Source organism: Euprymna scolopes, chromosome 4, assembly GCF_053919585.1.
Source record: "Euprymna scolopes isolate OS-2025 chromosome 4, ASM5391958v1, whole genome shotgun sequence".
In the NCBI taxonomy this organism is placed as follows: Eukaryota; Metazoa; Mollusca; class Cephalopoda; order Sepiida; family Sepiolidae; genus Euprymna; species Euprymna scolopes.
In genome coordinates this window covers 138886880-138911308 of record NC_136485.1, presented here as the reverse complement: position 1 = coordinate 138911308, position 24429 = coordinate 138886880, and the positions used below count along the sequence as shown (strand labels likewise).

General features: G+C 34.2%; 1 protein-coding gene across 1 annotated transcript in view; it reads left to right on the top strand.

Moving 5' to 3' along the window:
- The window catches only part of LOC145269462 (metabotropic glutamate receptor 7-like), a 202931-nt gene extending 183122 nt beyond the window's left edge, over positions 1-19809 (top strand). The window contains exons 8-9 of the mRNA XM_080125159.1: positions 3706-3842; positions 17534-19809. Coding sequence (XP_079981285.1) covers positions 3706-3842; positions 17534-18538 — 1142 coding nt within the window. The 3' untranslated portion in view covers positions 18539-19809. The remainder of the gene's footprint in view (positions 1-3705; positions 3843-17533) is intronic.
- Positions 19810-24429: the final 4620 nt, after the last annotated feature.

The window sequence follows — 24429 nt, the reverse complement described above, 5'->3', positions numbered from 1 at the left end:
GAACCATTGTTGTGGGATTTGAGTTCGTGTATGTGTCACTATTCTCTATCTAGTGGCTCTTCACTATCTGAACCCAACATTTGTGACCTATTGGAGCTCGTTCCGTGATCGTCTAAATGTTCATATGCAGGTGTGTGTGGGTGGGGGTGGTGCATCATACATGTATTCGACATACCTTTTCAACTGCGTCTTTGATCTTGCGGTCCACCTGGGTTTTATCTGTTCTTGTAGGGAAGCTGGAAACTGTTTAAACGAATGCATTTCACTCCAAGACGATGGCTGGTTTTATATTATTTTTTATTCACTTTCCAGGTGTCGAAAGCAGAAGAATGGAAAGTGAGAATCTTTGCTTGGGTGGTTAATTCTAACCTCCAAAGAAGAACTTGTTTATATATATATATATATATATATATATATATATATATATATATATATATATATATATATATATATATTTATATTTATATGTATATATGTGCATAGATCATCGTATAACGATTAGATCACTCTCTGACTGACGTAAATGAACATTTAAAATTAAAATGTTTAAATTCGACGTTATTTCACATGGTTAATGGTAGCCGAATGGATTAGGTCTTCGCTAATCGAGCCAGAGATGTCTCGTGATGCGGGGTTCGAATTGTTCGACTGGTATTAATCGTGACGCCCTGCACTGAAGATTCCCAAAAGGATGAAACACTAGTGTCTATAGGTATTTAATTATTATAGTAAAAAAAATAATTATATATATATGTATGTATGTATATATATATATATATATATATATATATATATATATATATATATATATATATATTATGTTAATTATTTGATATTTTCATTTTTCCCATTATTATTATGAGTTTGAATGTTTATGACGCATTTCGAGCGATTTTAGCACCTTCATCAGTTATTTGGTGATGGAAATTGGTTTAGAGAAGCTATTTAGAGAGCTGATGTTCCTCTCACATATATAAAACTAGCAGGACTTGTTAACCAGCGTTGCTCGGTGATAGCATCCCCCCCCCGTATAAAAAATTAAAGTACGACTTTTGTTGTTGTTGTTGTTGTTGTTGTTGTTGTCCAAACCTCAACCTCCTCATGTTAAGAACGGCTTTCGGAACCTCCCTACATTTAGAACGGCTTTTGGAATAGACACCCTATTTTGTGAATAGTGGTTGGGTTGTCACAAAATTTGCCCGAAATATAACTTTCATAATTGCTATCAGGATTCCCACGTACAAATACTATGAACGAACAACAAAATTTGGTGGTTGCAGTGTCAGTCGGTACGTGCATATTAATCTGGCGGGCAGGATATGGTTCAGGCTATGGTATTTTTATTGGCAAGACTAGAGTTTAGGTGACAAAATACTCTCGAATCCTCTATTACTTAAAAGGAACTAAATTCCTGCAGTCACCTGTACGTTACCATGTAAACATGTAAACGGTATTTTTTTATACATAAGAGTCACCACTTATCAAGGGCCAGAGGCTACTCGAGGATAAGGGTTAAAGAGTGTGCAGTAGCAAATGAGACAATATCGTAGTAATCGTTAGCAATGGAAACTTGTTAAATAAATGTAAATAGCAGCGAGTACCCATGCGAGCACAAAAGAAAAATAGCCGCAGTAGGCAAGCTTGAACGTGTAATGCTAAGAGGAAAATGAGGTGCAAAAATAGGAAACGCGTTAGTTGATTGGCCTACAATGAACTTAGGAAGTTATGTGCCTTTGAAATAACGCCCTTAAAATGTACTATCGTGAAACGTGAATGACGTCCAAGGATGGAATACTGTTGCCATATCTGGGCAGGAGCTGCTAAAAACAGCCTATCCTGCCTTGACAGAGTACAAAATAGACTTCGTGGCTTAGTGGGGGATGCCCTTTTCTCTACCCTGCAACCTCTCTCCCACAGAAGAGACGTTGCGAGCCTATCCTTGTTTTATCGTTATTTCCATGGCAGGTGCTCGTCTGAACTCCAATCTCTGGTCCCCCCTCGCCAATCTTTCACGAAAAACACCCGTCTAGCTGAATCCACTGTGAAAATTTTCCCCACTCTATATCTGTGCCTAAATCAAAATGCGGATTCCAGAACAAAGCTTCTTTCTTAGAACTGCACGCCTGTGGAACTCTGTTCCGTCTGCCTGCTTCCCACCGGACTACAACTTGGATGTCTTCAAGTCCAATGTCAACAAATTCCTAATGAACTGCCCCTTAAGTAAACACTTCATCAAATCTCCACACTAACGTAATGTACTTGCAATAACCCTTAACCTTGAGTGGCTTCCGGGCCTTGATAAGTGGTGATCACTGTGTAAAAAAAAAAAAATGACTTTGCAAAAATGTCAATGCATAAACTGCCCCCACTTTGCAAATAGCGCCCCAGTTGAGGGTGGAAGAAAACGATACCAATTTTGGCAGATTTGCCGCTTACTTGTACAAATATCCTCGAACTATGTAATCACTAAAACGGACTCGTTCGGTCGACACTGGTAACTCGATTAATGTAAACAGAAATTTATCTACTATAAACTTTTTATTTTTATTGTTCAATGTTTTTAAATTTGAATTATAAAATAAAACATATTTAATCATTGTAAAACTTATTGCATTATTTCTTTTCAAGAACAATATCTACTGTAAAATTAAACCAACATTTTATTTTAATTATGCAATGTGTTTACTTTTAAATTATAAAATAAAACACATTTAATCATTGTAAAACTTTATCTTGCGTTATTTCTTTTTATTTGTAAAACAACGTGGTTAATTTTAATTAAATTTGGATCACATAATTATATTTACAATAATCACGTAAATATAAACAAACTTCTGTTTACATTAAACGCGATAGCGGTGTCGACCAAATGAGCCCCTTCTAGAAATTACATGGTTCAAGGATATTTGTACAACTAAACGGCAAATGTGCCCCGATTTTGTCAGTGTATTGAAATCTGATTACACTGTATAAAGAAAAAGCTTTTAAAAATCAAACGTTTTAGACTGTTTAAAAGCTTCCAAAGCACACAAAATCCGGTTTTCAACAGTAATAATTGTGTAGTCAGTTTTTTTTTTGTTTTTTTTTTATTTAGCGTATGAAGAAGGAATTTTAGTCAGTCCTTAAAAAACAGAAAGTTTTGTATAAATGCTAGAAAAGAAAGAAGAAATCAAATGTTTTAAACGGTTTAAAGGCTTCTAAAGCACACACACACACAAAAAGTTTTATCTAGCTTTTAAAAAAAGGAAGAAGAAATAATGGTTACCAATATGGGACGATGTGTCGGCAAACAGTATGTACAGTGTATGTAAACACAGAAGATCTAGCACGGCAGCTAGATGTAATGTAAAAATAAAATCCGTCTTAACTTATGGACATCTTTCGATGTGTTAATATGTAGTAGTATTTAGGGTATTTTAAAGTTACATAATATAGTGGATAATAGTCTAAACATAATAAATTTGTATGTGGCATCTGTTGGAGCAAACCTAGTATACTTTGGTCCAGAGAGGAATTTCTGCAATTAAAATATTAGATATGGTGCATGTATTTTATTTTGAGAAATGGCCAAAAATAATTCATTATCATACTTAAAGGTGATTTAATTATTTTTAACTTGAATTTGTATTCATCAAAATGTCCTAAAGTTTGCCCTAAGTTTTCTGTGAATTAATTTCTATTCTTTTTATTATTCTTTGATTTCAGCTTTGAGCGGTCAAGAATTTGAGTTCCATTCTCAACGCGAACCAAAATCCTTTCACCGTCTTCTAAATTACCAGCAAACAGAACCAGGAGTTTGGCAATGGGTTAATCTTGGAATATCAAAACACCATTTTAAAAATGTTAGTTCCCTGCTATTCATACACTCATTTTTATGCACTTTATGAGTTTGCTTTCTGGTTGGAATTTTTATAAATTTTATTTTCATTGAAATTATTGATTTAAATAATAATGATCAATTCTTTGAATTTACATTTAATTTTTTAATTATTTTTTCATAAAAATCAGATAAAACGCCCCAATGCATTGTATAATTATTAATAATAATAATAATAATAATAATAATAATAATAATAATAATAATAATAATAATTTTCAATGATAAAAGCAACTGAAATATTATAGAAAAATCCTTGAATGCGGAAACCAACCTATATAATCAACAAACGTTTATTAGTTACATGTAAATAAAAGTTGAGGAAAAAATCACATGAGCGCAAAGGAAGTAAAACTGCTAGAAAATCCATAAACTAACTCCATGCTTAGAGAGGAAAGCGGTGGTGCAGAACCTCGGCTGATACTGCACAAAATAGTCACAAAGTGTCAAAGAGGAAAGAAGAGCACCAACCAACCCTCCACTAGAAATGTATGAGAGTATTGGAATCTTGCAGGGGCAAGATAATAAGATAATATAGATATAAGGGATAAATCTTGCAGGGGCTTATTGTCACTTAAATTCCAAAGAAAGATCAACGGTCATTACTCAGGGAAAATCAATGATAAATAGCTGTTGTGATAATGCAAGATTATTTGAAAAGGTTATTGAAAGAAGTGGAGAGGGCTAGGAATCTGAAGAGACTTATTGTCACTTTGAACTCAGGTGGATGCCACTTATTAGTGTCAGTGAGCACTCACTGATAATGACCTGTGTGAGAACTCCTAGTGAGTACAATAATAACAATAATAATAGCAGGAACCAACAAAGTAGAGGTAAGTTGAAATACAAATAGAAGGAAAAAATATAGAGGGTACATGGCATGAGTCCAAGGGTACTGAAACTGGCAGAAATCCCTTAATCTGGCATCCTTCTACAATAACAAAAAAAAAAAAAAAAAAACCCTAACCTCACCCTCCTACAACAAAACACACACACACACACACACACACACACACACACACACACACACACACACACACACACACATGTAATGTCAACAGTCACAGCTGATACCATAAAAAATAATTATCAAGGAGAGTAAAAAAAAAATGGAAAGACCAGGGACAGAGAAGACCATTCACACCTTTATTAGATAGACATAGAGAGTATTGAAACCAGGAGGAGTCTTAGAAGACTAATGGGCATTGCTAATGCAGAATCGATGGTAAATTGTTGCTGCGATAACATAAAATTACTTGGAAAGATTATCGAAAGGAGTGTGAATACTAACCAGACCTCTACTGAATGAGATTGAAGAGTATTGGGATCTTGGGAAAACTTATTGACACTCAGATTCCGGTGAGGGCCAATGGTCATTGTCAGCAAGAAATGAATAGTAAAACGTTTATGGCAATAATGAAAAGTCATTTACAAAGTTTATCAAAAGAAGCAGGGAACATTGGAAATTTGGGAAGTCTTGTTGTCACCCAAACTCCAGGGAAGACTACTAATCATTATCAGTGATTAACCTCCGATAATGACCTGTGTGAGAACTCCTATTGAGTACAAACAATAATAATATTAATAAAGAAGGAGAAAAAGAAGAAATTGCATAATCGTAAACAATTGTTGGTAATATCTATGTATTCATTTTTTCAATATAAAAAATTCTACCGATTTTTTCCATCTATATTTTTTTTGATATATGAAGTTACATTTCTTACACATTGGGTGTTCAGGTAGGCGGATTTACATCCCTTGAGATAGGATGTTTTAAAGTTCATAAATCAATAGAAAATTTTAGACGAGTTCAAATTCAAAGGTTTTCACATGATATATATATATATATATTTGTAGTCATTTGTATTCGTTGTATTATAACTCATCAGTGCCACTAGACTAGCACCTCTCCCAAGTCGAGGATTGAACTTAGAACCATCACGTTGATAATCAGCAGTTTTACTGATCGACCCACTGGAGCGGTACCCGCAAATAACCTTGTCAAATGTCTATTATAAACAAACATTCGTCCACCACTTTTATAGTGCTCAAACTGCTTATTTATAAACAAACAGCAAGCCTCGCATTTTTTTACCAAAACATGCTCATGACTGTGTAGCAGCATATTACTGCTTATGTAAAAGCAAATGAATAGTATATATATATATATATATATATATATATATATATATATATATATATATATATATATACTTCTTAATATAGGAAACTTAGTGTTGGTAGCATTGAACGTTACCATCCATTTTTGTCCCCATTCCACTACAGACTGGAGGTCTTCCTCTAGGGTTTCTGTCATTGCCTTGGATATGTGTTCATTCGTTTTCCCCTCATGTCTGTTATAGAGCATGGTGTCGGCAAATATGCCCATCTAAGAGACAATTTTATCAGGAAGATCTTTTATGAATATCAGAAATAATAACTTTTCTATATCCCATTCCTTGACACAGACGGTAACATTCCTGACCTGTCTCCTAAATCGTCAGGACCAGCAAGCCTCACTTCTGGACATATTTCTGACAACAGTTCCTGAGGATGGTGTAACAATGTCCATTGCCCACTCGGGAATGCTGATCATGCTGTGATAATCACTCTGACATCACTCTAAACTCTCGACCCCAAGTTGATGAGCCATTGCTCAAAACGACAAGGTATGAATGGCTGAATGGAATGCTATCAGAGATACCCTATAATGGCTGCACACATCAATTGAAATGCTGCCGATTTGTATGCTGTGTCTGCGGTGGAAAGGTGACACTGTCTATCTCAAACAAGCGATTATAGACATACATCTGATTCAACAAAGTGAACCGTGTCTGGATATGTAAATGATTTAATTTGCTGATCAATCAATAACATTTTAAGCTTAATACAAACAGGAGTATTTCGTCTATTCTGTTTCTTTTATTTTTAACTCTTATTTTTGTTTTGATAATGCTCCACTCTTGTCCCGAATTAGACAACAGATTGCTTGATTCGTCACAGATACAGGTTACCCTTTAAAATTTTCAAAAGAAGTTGTGGTTTTTATATTATTTGTATTGCTGTTCTCATCTTGAATGTTATTCACACGCCGTTTCAACCAATATAACTTCCAACCTTCTTCATCCGTATCATGTCTATTTTTCATCTAGAATCTGCACGGAACTTTGAATGGAATTCTTTATTTAATCTATGGAATAACATGCACTCATTCCATCAACCATGAACATGTAGAAGTCTTAAGTAATTTGCAATAGTATTCTTCATAGTGCCTGTACTGAAGATGGAACTTGCAACCCACAGAAGAGTGTCATTCACAACTAACTTTTACCTAGTACTTTATTACACCTTAGGATAATTCTAGTATAAATTTTGGGGAGCCTTAAACCTATTTTCGTTTTTCGACGTACAATTTTATTACTTATCACTAGAAATCTGTACTTATTACTATATATATATATATATATATATATATATATATATATATATATATATATATATATATATATATATATATATATATACACTAACAAAGGTACCCGTCGTTGACTGGGTTAAAAAACAGCCTACAGAAAATGGACTCTGATTTATGAAAGTATGATAGGTTATGAAAAGGAAGGGTTGTAAAGAGATAGCTTCGAATTTGGGGGTATCAAAACCAAAGCAAAATAGGATGAAAGTAAAAATAAAATAGATAAATTTATTATACCATACCTGTTCACACTAAAACACTTATCACAATATTCTGTGGATCTATATTAAAAAAACCTTGTTAAACTTTGTGACATATTTCCATTCTATGGAGGTCAGGCGCGAATGAACACCCCATAATTTTATTATACCATATTTCTTCAAACTGAAACATAATTATGAAAGTATACTTATGCAGATAGATATGAAAAGTCTTTATTAAAGTTTGTGCCTATTTCCATTCTATGGAGGCCAGGCGCGAATGCAAACCCCACAATTTTATTATACCATCCCTATTTAAGTTGAAACATAATTATCAAAGTATTATTGTGTACATCTATATAAAAAACACTTGTAAACGTTTTTTTTTTTAATTTTTTATTTTTTATTTTTATACTTTGTGGACAAGGCGTGTATGCAGACCCCACAATTTTAATGAATAATCATTATGCCAGATCAAACATACCTATTCCTGTGTCTCGATACATCTTCTATCATTATATGTGGTCAGTTTTCTATAATAGCCAACCATATAGGAGCCTATTCGTGACCAGACACACACACAGACGTTCAACTTTATATTATATATATATATATATATATATATATATATATATATATATATATATATATATATATATATATATATATAAAATAAGGGGGTAGTCACCAACAATGTGTAATTTTAACATTATTTTATTATTCCGTGTCTTGGTTTTTCATTGAGAATTATGTTTGGATCATTGTAACAATGTTTTTAAATCATTGAAATCGTTTTTACGCGTTTCAGACGTTCTGTGAAGCGTTCTAGTCAGAAATTATTTCTAAATGTGTTGAAGATGTAAAAATGGCATTTTCGTAGTTCATTTGAAGTGTTTCCAAGGGGTGGAGGCGTGAAAGTGTCTATTATTCATTGGCATGTTCAATTTTTATTACTCTTTTATTGGGCTTGTGGAGGCCAGCTGACCTCGGCTGTAGTCTCTCTCGTGTTGTGTTTCTCTCTCTCTCTCTCTCTCTCTCTCTCTCTCTCTCTCTCTCTCTCTCTCTTTCTGCTTTTGTTTTTTCCCTTTTCCTTTAGGGTAGGGTGTGTGTGTGTGTGTGTGTGTTTTCTTTTATTGGTTTGAGAATGTGTGTACTGTTTTATAGTATTATGAGATTATTTGCTTCCCTAGGAAGGTGACTGTGATACAAGGTCGTTACTAATGTGTATGTGAGGAGGGGGGGACCAACTCTTCTGAAATAAGGGTAGGGGTGCTTTCATTCTATTTTGATATTTATTTTTTGGATTCTTGGATTTTAGTATTGTGCTTTCAGTCTTTTCGGGTATTCTTTATATTATGTTTGTTTAGATAGAGGGGTGTATTTAAAAATATGTATAGGGGATTTTTTTCATGTTTCTATTTATTTGTCTCCCCATGTGGGTATGGCCAGACCCAGGATCGGTTCCTAGTGTGGGGAAGATTTTGTTCCCCAGAGGGAGGGGGCAATTGGAGGGGGTATAGGTATGGGAGGGGGATGATAGAAGGGATGATAGTTGTCTCAGTCATGAGGGGGTTCTCTTCCACTGACTGAGGAGGGAGCGAAGTGTTGGAACAGATATTATACTATGGTTCTAGGTGTTTCCTAGTGTTGTTGGTTTCGAGGTTAAGTAGGGTTGGTATTGTTCAGTGTGTTGTATTAGAGATAGGGGTGTTATGTCTGTGTGTGGTTGTATGCGCGCATGTGTGTTTTAATGTGTCGGTTGTGATTTATGTGTGGGTGTGTATATGCATATGTATATGGATGTGCATGCGAGTGTGCCTTGCATTTCATGTTTTTGTGTGTTGATATTAAGCTCTGTTCAGTTCAGGAGTGAATCTGGTGATGAAATTTTTTTCCTGTGTAAGTAAATAAAAATAATTGTCTGTTTGGAAGATTGGCATTATTTTGAAGCTGTTTCCACTGCATACTAAAATCCAAGAATCCAAAAAATAAATATCAAAATAGAATGAAAGCACCCCTGTCTCCTACCCTTATTTCAGAAGAGCTGGTCCCCCCTCCTCACACATACACATTAGTAACGACCTTGTATCACAGTCACCTTCCTAGGGAAGCAAATAATCTCATAATACTATAAAACAGTACACACATTCTCAAACCAATAAAAGAAAACACACACACACACACACACACCCTACCCTAAAGGAAAAGGGAAAAAACACAAGCAGAAAGAGAGAGTGAGAGAGAGAGAGAGAAACACAACACGAGAGTGACTACAGCCGAACGTCTGAAACGCGTAAAAACGATTTCAATGATTTAAAAACATTATTACAATGATCCAAACATAATTCTCAATGAAAAACCAAGACACGGAATAATAAAATAATGTTAAAAAATAAACATTGTTGGTGACTACCCCCTTATTTAAATATACATCTTTCTTTCGTTGGAATTTCTTAACCCATTTTATATATATATATATATATATATATATATATATATATATACATATATATAAAGCTGTGTGTGTGTGTGTGTGTGTGTGTGTGGTTACGAATAAGCTCCTATATGGTTGACTATTTTAAAAAACTGATTACATATAATGATAGAAGATGTATCGAGACACAGGAATGGGTATGTTTGATCTGGCAGAACGGTGGTTCATTAAAATTGTGGGGGTCTGCGTTCGCGTCTGGTCCACAAAGTATGGAAATAAAAAATTTAAAAATTTAAAAAAAAAACGTTTACAAGTGTTTTTGATAAAGATATATATAAGAATACTTTGATAAATATGTTTTAACTTAAATAGGGATGATATAATAAAAATTTTTTACGGCTGGCAAATCTGCATATCTGCCACATTTCCAGAAAAACTAACGTAAAAAAATTTTTCAGCATTGTAAATATTTCATCATTTTTATATATGAAATTTTTATTGCACAAACTCCTCATTGCATATGTCAAGTATGAATGCGGTATTTTGGTGAATGATAGTAATTTAGACAGCACGGTAATCGTTAGTAGTGAAAATTTGGTATAATTTGAATACTTAAATAGACGGTTCAATAAGAACTTGTTTACATTGGACTTGAAGACGACCATACTGTAGTCAGACGGAAAGCAGGCCAGCATAACAGAGTTCCACAGGCGGGCAGTTCTAGGAAAGAAGCTTTTTTCATGGAATCCACATTTAGGTTTAGGCACAGACAGGGAGTGTTGGAAACTATTGATAGTGGTTTCAGCTAGACGAGTATTTTTTCTTTGTGAAAGTTTAGCAAGAGATGGGAGGGAACCATAGATTGGAGCTCATGTAGTTGCACTCTGAATGGGACAAAAATTTAAAATGCCTCAGTCAAGAAGGATTTCTTATCCTCTGACTAAGGACAAAACAGGTAGTACACTTTGATTTATATATTTTATTTCGCAAAACAAAAAGTTTAACAAAACAAAACAAAATTAGGCACAAGGCCAATCAATAAAAAAGTAGGGAGGAGGAGTCTATGGTCATGCTTATCACTGGACCTTTGAATTGTCTACGCTACTCCTAGTTAGAGTTCACAGTCATCAGAATACCACAAACACACCAGGATTCACAAATCAAATCGGTTTTATATATATATATATATATATATATATATATATATATAAATGAAATAAATACTACACTTTGAGTTATATATTTTTTATTTTAAATAATGTATACAAAGCACCCAAAGAAAAACAAAAAATTAGGCACAAGGACACTCAAATATTGGGGAGGGGGTTTCTATGGTCATTCTCGTCACTGTACCTTTGCTAGTCTATGCTTGATTCCTCTGCCTTTTCTACAAGTATTTTAGTGATGAATGCTCTGACAAACTGCAATCACTTGTGCCCCCACGACGTGAGCACCCTCGTCAAACTCGACAGGCTTCTAAATCCCACCCCCACACTGTAGAGATCCCTAGATGTAAAAGATCTTTTTACTCCAATAATTTATTCCCCAGAACCGCTAGACTCTGGAATTCCATTCCAGGTCCTTGCTTCCCCAACAGTACTGACGTGCAGAAGTTCAAGTGTAACGTGAACCGACATCTTGCTGCCCAAATCCCTACATAGTACCCCCATTAGTTGTTGCCCCTGATAGCAGCCCTCTACACCAAAGTGGCAATTTGCCTTGTTTGGAGTGAAATGTAATAAAAAAAAAAAAAAGATAAAGTTCTTATTCAACACAATACCTCAAGCACACTGGGGGGTTGTCCTACTTGAGATTTCCAAATCAAATCGTTTTTTTTTTGTTTGTATTTATTTGTTTGTTTATTGTGTCTTTTTTTTTTTTGATACAATGTAAATATAGGATTTGAATAGAAATAAAATTATCTAATATAATCGTATGTTTATCTCATCGACGTATGCTACACTTTAATTCAGCTAATATTTCTCCCAACGTGAACCACAACTGTCACAATAACCAATTAAACTGCTAATGAACGACTCCTCTTACAGGTGATGGGGGAAAAAAACATTCAAATCAATTTATGTGGTTACAGATGGAGATGAAACCATCAATCATCGTATTGAATTTATTAACAGTTTGCAGTGTGTCACGCCGCATACTTTGAAGAAAGGGACACGAGCCATACTGCTTTAAAATATGAATGTATCATGTTCGTATGATAATTATAATAGATTGCTAGTCAAATATTTGACAATCTGACGTAAGTGATAATATTGACAGGCTATATATTACAGTAGAAGAGGCATCTATTCAAGAATATTTTTTTTTAAATATACACAAAAAGATGTGTAAATAAGAAACTCCAGTGCACGTTTGAACACACATCCGAGGAAGGGAAATACAGGGTGACCCAAAAAAAACGGGCCCCAACTCTAATTAGGCCCCGTTTCTTAGTGTTTTGTCCGAATGAAATGAAACTTTGATCATAACTAGTTTATTATATTCAAAACATCACATCAAAACACTAGGGCCTTTGGCCTTTTTTTTCTCCGTTGACTGTAAAATGCTCAGAAAAACAATTGAATGTCTTCTGTTTATTTTTGGGTCACCCTGTATTTTCCTGAAATATTTTGTTATAGAAAACCTCCATCGAATTTCACTGACGACAGTTAAGATTGTAATATAAAAAATTTGAAAACTATGTTTAAAGATGGAAACTTCAAAACTCATTCCACCGTTATACATCTTAAATTTTCTTCATATCGTTTTTATCCATTACCACCTTGCATTGAATTACCTTCTATAAGTTACTTTTCTATACAGATTAAGCAATGATTCAAGCGAACTATATACACCTGTTATATACACGCATAAACACATGTATATATGTAAGATAAATGACCGATTATAGTCAAGGGCAACCCGAAGGCTCTATTTTCATTAGTTGCCGCACTCAGGTGTAGGGGAAAGCATTACTCCATTCTCAGGATTACTTCAGTTACTCGTGATCCTCTCTTGTTTGGGAAGGGGACATCAAGTACTATTTTAAAGTCTTTAATATGATTTGACCGAAGATTGAACTTCAGTCTCCTGGCCTATTAGCTCATCATGATCAGGCAGTCCTTCATAACTGAAGATAACTAGTCAGGGTTTTGGTGCTTTATCCTATGGTGTTGTAGCATTCCACACTCAGTGTGGAAAGTTTCCCCACAAGTAATGCATGAGTAGTTGTTGCCTTTGGTAATGTTTTTGTTCAAACCTGGCCTTTATTTTTGCCTCTGTTTCTGCCTTTCCTTTGTGAAGACTACTGCGCCAGCAACTTCAGTCTACTGCTAATTCTTTCCAATTTTTTGTGTTCACATTTATTGCTTTTATGTGGCGCTTTATCACATCCTTGTAGCAGAGTTTCTGTCCACCAATCTTTCTGTATCGTATCTCCAATTCTTCATACAGTAGGAGTTTTTGGGATGCGATTGTTTTCCATTCTCGCTACATGTTCAGTTCCAATCCATCACAGTTGTGTGGTGGCGAGTACAGCTTCTATGCTGTCCATGTTAGCTTTTTTGAGTACTTCAACATGTGATATAAAATTATAATTTTTAAATTAATTGTGTTATGTTTGTGTGGATTGCTCTTTAATGCATGTAATTGATACATCTAGTTTGTAATTCTTTGTGAAATGAACTTTGACGACTATCTCTATGTCTGTAATATTTACAATATTGTTTTACAGAAGCTGGTTTAAAAAAAATGCTTGTGTGGGTCTCTAATTGTTGATTATGCGAAATTTGACAACCGTGTCTCTGTTTTAATTAGTGTTGATTAATAATAAGTATTAAATTAATAGGTTCAGTAATTAATGTTCTAATTGGCTGATTTGAATATAAATTAATTTATTTAACCTCTGTTAACCATTATAGTTTATTTTAATTATGTAACTAGATGATTTAGAAAACTGTACAATTTTGGATAAGAAAGATATATATATGTCTCCAGTTTATTAGCTTGTCTAATAAGTACTATTAAAACCCGTGAAAATTCCATGGAATTAGAAATACATTGAATCAACAAATATGATATAATAAATAACGAGAGGTAACGACCTCGAAACACGCGTGTACGTAGATTACCGTTTTAAAAATAATAAATAAATAAAAATGTTATATGCGTCCGAACAAATTAAAAAGGGCGACTTTCTAAGTAAATAAAAAAATGAGCTTCGAGGCGGAGCCAATATTAACCGTATGTATCGCTTGAAAAAAGCAACAATAACAAATCTAAATTTATAAGTGATAAAAATAAACAGTAAAAAATTAATCTAGGGTTTGTGGCCTAACGGTTAAGGCACCGGACTGTGGTAAACATGGCCTGAGGTTCGATCCCTAGAAACAGTTGAACTACGCTGACGAGAGGTAACGACCTCGAAACACACGTGTACGTAGATTACTGTTTTAAAAATAATAAATAAATATAATAAAGCTGATATTTTTCTAGATAGCGCAAAAATTAATTTTCTTTTTTTTTTCTTTTTTTTTGACGTTTTTGAATTTTTGAAATGAGGATTGGTTATTCATATTGTTCTCATCTTAAGTATGATTTTCACAACGTTTCGGTCGATGTAACCTCCGATCTTCTTCAGGTGTATCTTGTCGAACTTTGGAATGTTTTTGTCAAACTCGAGAATTTGGACAGAATTTCGAGCAGAACCTCTTATTTACTTCACGGGAGTAGCATGCTCTTGTTCTGTCAGCCATGACTGAATAGAGGTCCTAAGTAATTCGCAATTGTATTTTTTCGGTTGCCCACACTAAAGATTGAACCTTGAACCTTGAACCTTCAGGAGAATATCACTTTTACAGTTGATTTTTCCAAGTTTTTTTTTTTTTTTGCTGCACAGAAAAACAAATATGAGTTTATTAACATTTCTATTAAAATAACATCTGGGCCAATATTATGTAAATTAGTGCTTCCCAACGTAGAGCCTATGCTCTACAGGGAAAGAAACTTGAGTGTGACTGCAGAGGTCTGTGTTCAAATTTTCAATTTGTATTTTTGGAGATCTTCCGTTATTTTAATATTCTAATTCTAGCATTAGAATCTGTAGAAATTCCACGGAATGAGAAATATATTTAATCAACAAATATGTTTTGATAAAAATGATATTTTTCTGGATAGCACAAAAAAACATTTTTTTTTTTGCCAGAAGAACCAATAACAAGCAGCAAATATGAGTTTATTAATATTTCTATGAAAATAGTGTCCATTGTATTTTAAATATAAAACTGACCCAAATTAGATAAATTAATAAGTACTAATAAATACTCAGAAATTAATATTGTGCTACATAGTTCAATACAAATAATAAAATCGCATTGTAAGAGATAATTTTTAATTTACTGCTTCAATCCAACAACTCTTGACAGACAATATGCTTCTTATTATTATACTATTTCTTTTGAATGGTCCCTTTTTTTACATAACGTTTTGCTGGCTTCTTTTTTCAGTGAAGGATCTCTGCACCTCGAAATTAATAGGAGTTCTTTTCTCACGCCATTACAACAATGACCATACATTATTATAATGACATTCAAAAACGAGGATACATTAAAAGGAAATCACTCTCATATTCTTGTCCAGGGTTTCAATATTGGCCTTTTTAAAGCCAAATTCCACAAATTTGGCCTTTGCATACTGCTGTTCTTAGCTTTGAACCCTATATCACCATATCTATCCTTATTTTTTTTTAATTTCTATAATTGTCAAAGTAAAACGTTGCAGTTTCTTTTTTATGGATGTCAAATGAATATCTCAAAATAATGTTATACTCTCTTTGATCAGAATGAAATATACTTATCCAAGTACCCTGAGTAATATAGTTTCAGTATATACAAGGTGAAACGATAAATTTGTCGTCCTAAAGAAAACAACACTACAGCTTTCTTTTAAAACTTTCAAAACTCAATTCAGGTAACTTGATTATGTAGTAGAGCTGACATCCATTTAATGTAGCCGCTTTCAGCCTCAATCATCGCCTTGATACAAGTCCGGAACTGGGAGCATACCTTTTCCACAAACACTAGCAGGAGCTTGGCGAATACTAGGCAGATGGCGGCAATCAGGCTGGTTTTTGGTGTTGTGGGAGGTCATGTTGGTGATGTTCTTGACATATGACCAAACGAAGTATTCCAACAGAATCAGGTCAAAGAAGGGGGTGGGGCAATGAGAGAAGCCAAGCCTGGGTCTCCTTACACTTGTGGGTCAGTACTGAATTCTGCTGCCACACCCAGGGTCTGTCAGCAGCCACCTGATTGCACCAGAGAATCATCACACTCTTCAGCATATCCAGGTACACTTTGATGTTGACTTTCAAGCCGACTTCGAAGATGTGAAGTGGCATGATGTGGCCCTTTACTTGCAACCACACCAAAGACTATAACCATAGCCAGAAACTTTGTTGAGCTGTTCAATCGTCCGGATTTGCATTTTGAGGGTGCTGGCAATGGTCCTGTTGTCATAACTTGGATCAGTAGAGAGCATGAGTTGTACAGCGGCACATCTCCGATCTCGCTCGTTGAACGTTGTGTCACTTTCAGACATGATAGAAGGTTACCTATTGTTCTTTGGATTTGTACACAACTGACCAACTAGTAGATGGTCTGCAACAAAAAAAGAAAATCAATTTTCATCAAACGGAAATGGAATCATGTCGTCTTTTCTAGGGCAACAATTTTATCATCTCAACCTGCATATGATTATAGGGGTAGTTTATCTCCGAAATGAGACCATAACTTTTCAACAAAGAAATGTACAGGAACTAGATTAGATACATCACAGCCAGCAGACATTCATAAAGATGTATATGCTATTAAGAAAGTCAGAGTACAATTTAGCAATATATAAACACTAGGCTTTTTAGCACGTTAAAAACAGGCATAAGTTATAACCTGTTGACTTAGAATGAGTGCCTTATGTCAAACTGATGGTTGAATAGGGTTAAATTTCTGCTTATTCGTTGCATTGTATACTAGTCCCTATCAACCCCTAACTGTACATCAAATAGATATCATAATAGTTAGCTCCCTGCATCTAATTTAATATTTAAAGTTTAATATTGATAGCTTTTAACTGATTCATTTTAAGTTTAACATAATAAATAATAAAATCATATTGTAACAGACAATCTTAAATTTATTTGTTCAGTCCGGTACCTCTTGGTCTTCTTTTTCTTTGCCCTATTTCTTTCGAATGTTCCCTTTTTTACATAACGTTTCGCTTTGGTGAAGAACTGTTGCATGTCGAACTGTGCCATTACAACAATGATCACATATTATAATGATATTTGAAAACAAGGCTACATTAAAAGGAGGCCGCTTTCATGTTCTTGTCCAGAGTTGCCAGATTGACTTTTTTTTTAAAGGCAAATTCTGTGAATTTATCCTTTTATTTAAGCTTTTAACTGATTCATTGTTTTCTTTATTTTACTTAAAGTTGTTTTTTTATGTGCATCTAATCTTACATGTTTGTTTTTGTTTCTGTTTTCTTTTTTTCAGTCTACCTTGGCTTTGGTCAAATTTCGTGTCCGAGAAGCAAGTTTTCCGCCATCTTTTTGCAGTCTTCCATGTGAACCTGGGGAGATGAAAGCATCTAGGTATAAAGATAGCTGCTGCTGGGTATGTGTCCTTTGTCCACCTGGCCATTATCTTCCCGATGATACCCGCTGTGATATCTGCCCAGGGGGAACAGAACCTAGCTTTGACCGTAGGAGCTGTGTGGCCGTTTCACCTTCATCGAGAAAATCAGCTTCTGCAGCGGAAAGACGTGAGCCGACGAATTCTACAGCAGAAGAAGTAGAACAGGCTGCGTCTCGTAAAAGGCATAAAAAACGGTTGAATGCTGGAAAGAAGAGACGGAACCAAAGTCAGACATCCAGCTCTAAAGGGGACTCTGTTGATGCTCAACAACTGTTGAATCTGACGAGGGAAGATGATAATCAGACCGATGTTAACAGAACATCAGAACTGGAATTTTTGGTGAAATCAATGTTTGAAAATAATTCTACTTCGGTAAAAGAAACAAGTAAAGAGGAAGTTCAGAAAGATGAAGAAGGGGGTTCGGACGGTGACAAATCGCCAAAATCTAATAAGGAAAAGGAAGTTATAAAATTAGAAGAGAAAGCGGAATCAAAATTAAACATGATTAAAAGAGGTCAGAAAAAATTGGGGAAAGAAAGAGATGCTCCGAAAGACAATGCTGATGCGAAAACACATGACAAAAAAGTGTCATTACGAAGGCCGACCAAGCAGTCTAAAGATTCCAACAAAGAAAACCGTTCTAACGCCACTGCAAGAACACAGACAATACATCACCACATCTCCGTCTCAGAAAGAAAAAAGAAATCAGCATCAGAGTTCCATTACAAAGTCACCAAATCACCAATAGAATTATCTTATTTTAAGGATACCAAAAACATAACGATTGCCACTTCTTTTCTGAATAGCACGAATTCAACAACAGCAAATACAACAGACAAAATGGGATTTGAGAACAATTTATAAAGACTTTTGAGATGAAAAAAAATTTGTATCATTTGTGTTATTTGGACCGGTGACGCAACGGGTAAAGGCGTTTATTAACAATCTAAGTAACAGTCTTCTGAAGGTTGAAGATTTGACCCTTACTATCGGCAGTAATAATTGAAAGTAACATAATAAATAATTAACACTTCAAGCTTGTTCTGGCTGACGGAACGAGGACAATATGATTCTGTTGATTAAATAAAGGGTTAAAGTTCGAAATTCAGTATGATTCCCCATGTTCAGCATAAGGATTATCAAGTCCAAAAAGATGCACTTGAAGAAGGAGGATACCGTTATGACAAACATCAGGAACGTGCAGAAGGGGGTTGTTAAGGGTACCCAAACACTTGCCCCTTTTACTTCTGTTTTTAAAGTGCCCTTTTCAGAGGAATATATTATAGGCCTGCGCCCCACTGAGATACCGTTTATTTCACTTGAACATCTGCCTTGAAAAAGTTCTCTGCATGTCATTGAAACACATCCACAGGGTTTAATGCTAAGACAAAGCAACGTGGGCATGTGTCCATGCTGCCCAGAATTCCCCCCTATATTAAGAAAAGTCTGTATAATTTATGTTCCCCTGACGAAACGAAAATCTCATATTTCAAAAATCACATAAATTGATCCAGTAGTTTTATTCTTAAATAAGAAAATCAAATTTTATGAGTATTCAAGGCGCGAGTGACTTGCACGCCATTTTGAAAATAATCTTGCGATAAAAGTAGAGATAATTCAAACTTGCGCTATTTACGTTGTAATACCTACGAATTCCCATTAATCATTTTTAAATGATTTTCTTTATAAGAAATTACACTATTTGATTTGGGGAATATATTTTTGTCTTTGTCATGAGTCCGTTACATAATACAGATTTTTCTTTATTTTGCTTTTGAATATAGGGGGATTTTTGGACAAAAACCGCAACTTGTTACTAATGTTTTATTAACAAAGAAAAGAAGCGCCTCCTAGAACATGCAAGAGCCCTAATTTCAGCTAATGTTTTTTTTTCAAGGGCGACAACTTACGTCCTTGATATATTTACGCCGAAATGTGAAAATAAGAACCAAGAAGATAGTAGTCCGAATAATCCATCTAATACAAATTTGTAATGACTTGATATTTAAAAATCTAAACTTTTTCGAGAACGTGTTTGCTGAAAGTTGTACGAAATAATACAAACTGTCTGGTGTAAATATAAAAATTCTTTGTTCAAAATATTTCTTCATAAAAGTTTTATTTCATTTTGTGCATTTGCTTTTTGTTGTTTTTTTTCCTTTAATTTAAAATTACTCAATTTTTTAAATTTGTATTTAAAGAAAAAATATCTAAAAGAGCTCAAACAATATTGTATGAATTGTAAATAAGTTTTCCGTATGTACATAACTAAAATTTACATTTTTGGCACTTTTACAGAATTGGGACGAGATTTTGTAGTCGATAGAGTTTTCAGATAAAAAAAATAGTTTCAACTGATTTTGTGTGTGTGTGTGTGTGTGTGTGTGTGTGTGTGTGTGTGTGTGTGTGTGTGTGTGTGTGTGAACTCTAATAAGTTACAATGGTAGCTTCCAAATTATGAAGTCGAAATTACACAAATATACTGAATTATTAAACAAAACAACCTTAATCATGTTAGCAGGTGAAAATTTCCGCCATCTTGTTTTAAATCAAAACGGAAAATTACCTCCCTTTTGAATCATCCTATGTTTTACGATCGTTTTCATCAAATTCTATTTCTATTTTCTACCTTATCGATTTTCGTAATTTTTGGATATAATCATCTTAAAAATACGAGGAATACGTAGATACCATTGTTTCATGTGAAATTCAGTTTTATGATTTCCGAAATTTCGTCCCAGTAGTGTAGAAGCGCCACATTTTCTTTTTATATTTGATGGTAGATATTATGATAATAATCTGTGGAGATTTCGTATCTGTCTGTCTGTCTGTCTGAAACTGAATCTCTATTTCTATTTCTATTACTAATCGTCTTATCTTATGTATTACTAATAAAGATTTCATATCTGTCTGAATCGGAAAGTATACAATTATTTCTATATCTGTCACCACCATGTTTTTATAACACATTTCGGGCGTTTCTATTTTAGAAGAGATTTTAGAGGAGAAGAGAGATAACTCTCATTTACTTTAAAAAAAAAAAAGAAAAGAAAAAGGAGCATTTCCAAAACAGTTTATGAAACTGAAACATATTAATTAACAAACTCGTAGTGCTAACTTGGGTAGTCACTAACTTGTAAGGATGTGAGTCGATGTTCACCAATTCATCATCGAGATCTATCAGTTTTCAGGACCGAGGTTGCAGGTGCAGGAATCTCTAGAAGTCGAAAGTAATGGAGTATTTGCAGGATCGTTAAAGTTAAATTTAACGAGATAGGCGATGAACAGAAGGGTGTCACCAAATCACATCCTCACATACATAAAATAAAAATATAAATAACTCCGGAAAATAACGACACATAACAAAGTGTTATATAGCGCCAGGACCCCAGGTTGGGAACGGTCGTAGTTAGTAAGTTCCCAGCTGCAACAAACCAAGCAGCCGTCTTTTATTGATCGTCTATTTTGTTTAGTTTTCTGATTGTTATGGTAACGGCCAAGACAGCAGAGTTATTTCCCCTTTGACCGTGCATTTTTCTCTCTTACTTGCCGTCAGCTGTCAATCGCTTGCCATAACAATGTTGCCGGCTGAAAGAAAATTAATATGCACACAAAGATCAGACGTAACTCAGCATACCAATCAAGACGTAAGACACGCTGGCTTTTTATATAAAAATATATTTTGTGTTAGAAATATTTTTCTCGTTCTGTACATAGAGATTTTTAACAGTTCACAATTTAACGGTGCGGCTTACTGTTCTGTTTCAGTGATGGAGAGAGGGGGAACGTTATGCTCTCGAAAACGCACGTCTCATCTATCGGCGTCTCTCTCTCCTTTTTTTTTCTTCTTCTCCTCTCCTCTCTTCTCTACTCCTGGACTCCAAAAATCACCTCTTTATATTAGCATGTGTTTTTGCTCGGTAATTTTCCACGCCACCTGTCGATCACTCTGTTATCGATAATCGATCACGTATTTCCTGGTCACGTGTCTCAGTTTTCGTTGTACACATGCATTTCTGCATCTGACCCAGAGACATCGTAACTCAATTCTCTTCAGTTGACCGACTATTGACTTTGTTTATACACGTGAGTCCATAACCTCGTGCTAGCTTCATATAACATTCCAAACCTCCATTGTAGTGCAAGGAATGTCACGTTTCAGTCAAAAATGCATCTCCCCCACAAACTTTCATTTTTGTAAACAAAAACATCGTCGTCCGATTTCTCTGTTTGCAACGTAATTATTTTTTCGCTTCGACTGGTGGACAATCGATTATTCGATGCCCACCTTTCAAATATTTTATTATCTTTTTTTAAAGAAGTTTTTCTTTTCAGTTATGTATCGGATGGTCCCAGCCATCCATTACATAACAAAAGAACTCAGGATCGCTGTATTATTTTGAAATAACAACATTTATTTATGTGTTAGAAAAAGTATCTCAATGCGTTCCAGCGTAAGTGTTTTCTTGTAATGAATGTTCATTGTGCAGGATTAGATAAATAATAGTTTCGTGAGAACAGCATGGAGTTTAAAATTGCTGATTTTTATCAACAGAGTGTCACATGTGGCTTAAAATAAATGTGGTTATTTTCTTGGAGAAAAATAGTTATATAAGCGAAATGCTCGTGTTTGTGTGTGTTCATCACATGGGAAAACAGTAGTTCGAAATAACATTGGGATTAATTCTCGTTCGATATGACAACTTTCCATGATGATAATTAAAATACATATTTCCCGGCATTCTCGGCAAAACTGTTCTACGTCTGAATAGACGGAGTCCGGCGTATGTGTTGAGCACTGACAGCGGTGATGTTTACTTGTGAAACTGCATCCTGGACTGTTTGAATTTAGGCGGTTAAATCCTTATATAGAAGTGTTCTCGAACATTCCAGCATGTTTGCTGTATATCTATGCACGGAACATAACGTAGTTAATTTATTGCATGCGTGCGGATGATCAAATGATAACATTGTGTGCTTACGGGTTCTGATATACCTGGGCGTTGAAACGCTGATTGCTACGAAAATGTCTCTGTCGATGATTTGTTCCGGTCGTATGTAACGGTCGCTACAAACTTTAACAAAAACGAATACACGAATTTTTGAATAATAATAATAATAATAATAATAATAATAATAATAATAATAACAACAACAACAACAAAAATGAATACAAATGAAAAATAGTAATACACGAATACTATACCTAAACAATTATCATTAGTTAATCAATCACAAAAGAAAGCAAGTTGGAAACAATTAACACACTAAAAATGAAACCGTGTTAAGTCCTAAAATAATTAAACGTTTTTAATCAAATGTTAAGTAATAGAACAATTAAACTTGTTAATTAACATACATAAAACTAAAAATAAATAAGCTATAACAATGAAACAATGTCAAAACTACAAAAAATAAATGAACTTGTTTGGGAATCTTTCTTTTTTAGCAAATGGGAGTTATCTCTCTTAGATAATCATTCTCTAAAACAGAAGCGCCTTTTTTCAATTTTTTGTCTCTTCACGAGAAAAATAAGTGTCAGGTACAAGGCTTTTAAATGTATAGAACTATGGCTCTTCTAAAAGGACTGCTTACCATTGTGTCTATTTCTTCGTTTAAATAATGATTGCGTATTTGTTTAAAGCCACATTTTTAAATTAACTTCTATTACTAAACTTTTTATTTTATCTGTTACCAATGAAGAGTCTCCATGAAGGATTATATGAGGGGCGTGCGAAAAGTAATGCCTCCAATTTTTTTATTCCGCCCAAATGCATTGTTATGATGACTGAACTTATGTGTTCATGGTCTGAAAATTTAATTTATCTCTCGCAGATATTGACGGCGTCGGACTCTAAGAAAACAACCCTTTTCATGGACGTGCGTCAGAAGCAAAGATGTGTCATTAAATTCATGGCAAAAGTACATTGAAAATGATGGTGACTATGTAGAATAATACATTCTAGAGCACAAAAGTCATTCGTTTTAGAGGTACCACTCCCTTCTTCGTAGCTCTTCAACTTTTTTTAGTTCAGAAAAATAGGCAATTCTTTTGGAACGACCCTCGTATAGTTGTGAAGAACTACACGCAAAACGTAGTTAAAGCTAAATAAATTGTTTGGGACTCTTATTATATTAATTATAAACAAGTTTTTCTTATTCATTTATTTATATTTTTATCGTTTTAATTCATGTTTGGAAACATGACGTAAATCATAAATCAATGACATCATGCCGAAGCTATAATTATTGTGTTAAGGTAATCTTAGAAGCTCACTGTTGCAGAACGTATTCTTTTTTATTGATTTCAAGTGTGAATGCAGATCCTATAGTATTATTGTTATAAATAAGAGAAAAGCAAAAACGTATGTTCTTTATATAGATATCAAGCGCAGACGAAGACCCCACAATATTATCCTTATGAATAAAATAAAAGTAAGACCTATTTCCCTTTTATTAATCTAAAGCAGTGTTATCGTTACAAATAAAATTAAAATAAAACATATACCCATTTTATCACTTTAAAGTTCAAACGCAGACTCCAGAGTATTATTGTTATGAATAAAATGAAAGTAAAAAAATATTTTTTTTATGGATGTTAAACGTGAATGCAGACTCTATTAAATTTTTATGTGTTTGTGCCGTTGAGAACGTCTCTTGGAACGAATCTTTTTGTCCTTGAACGACAATATCAGATTTCTGGTTGTAAACAATAGTCACACACCACTTTTAATGAAGAAGTTAATCTTTCGGCT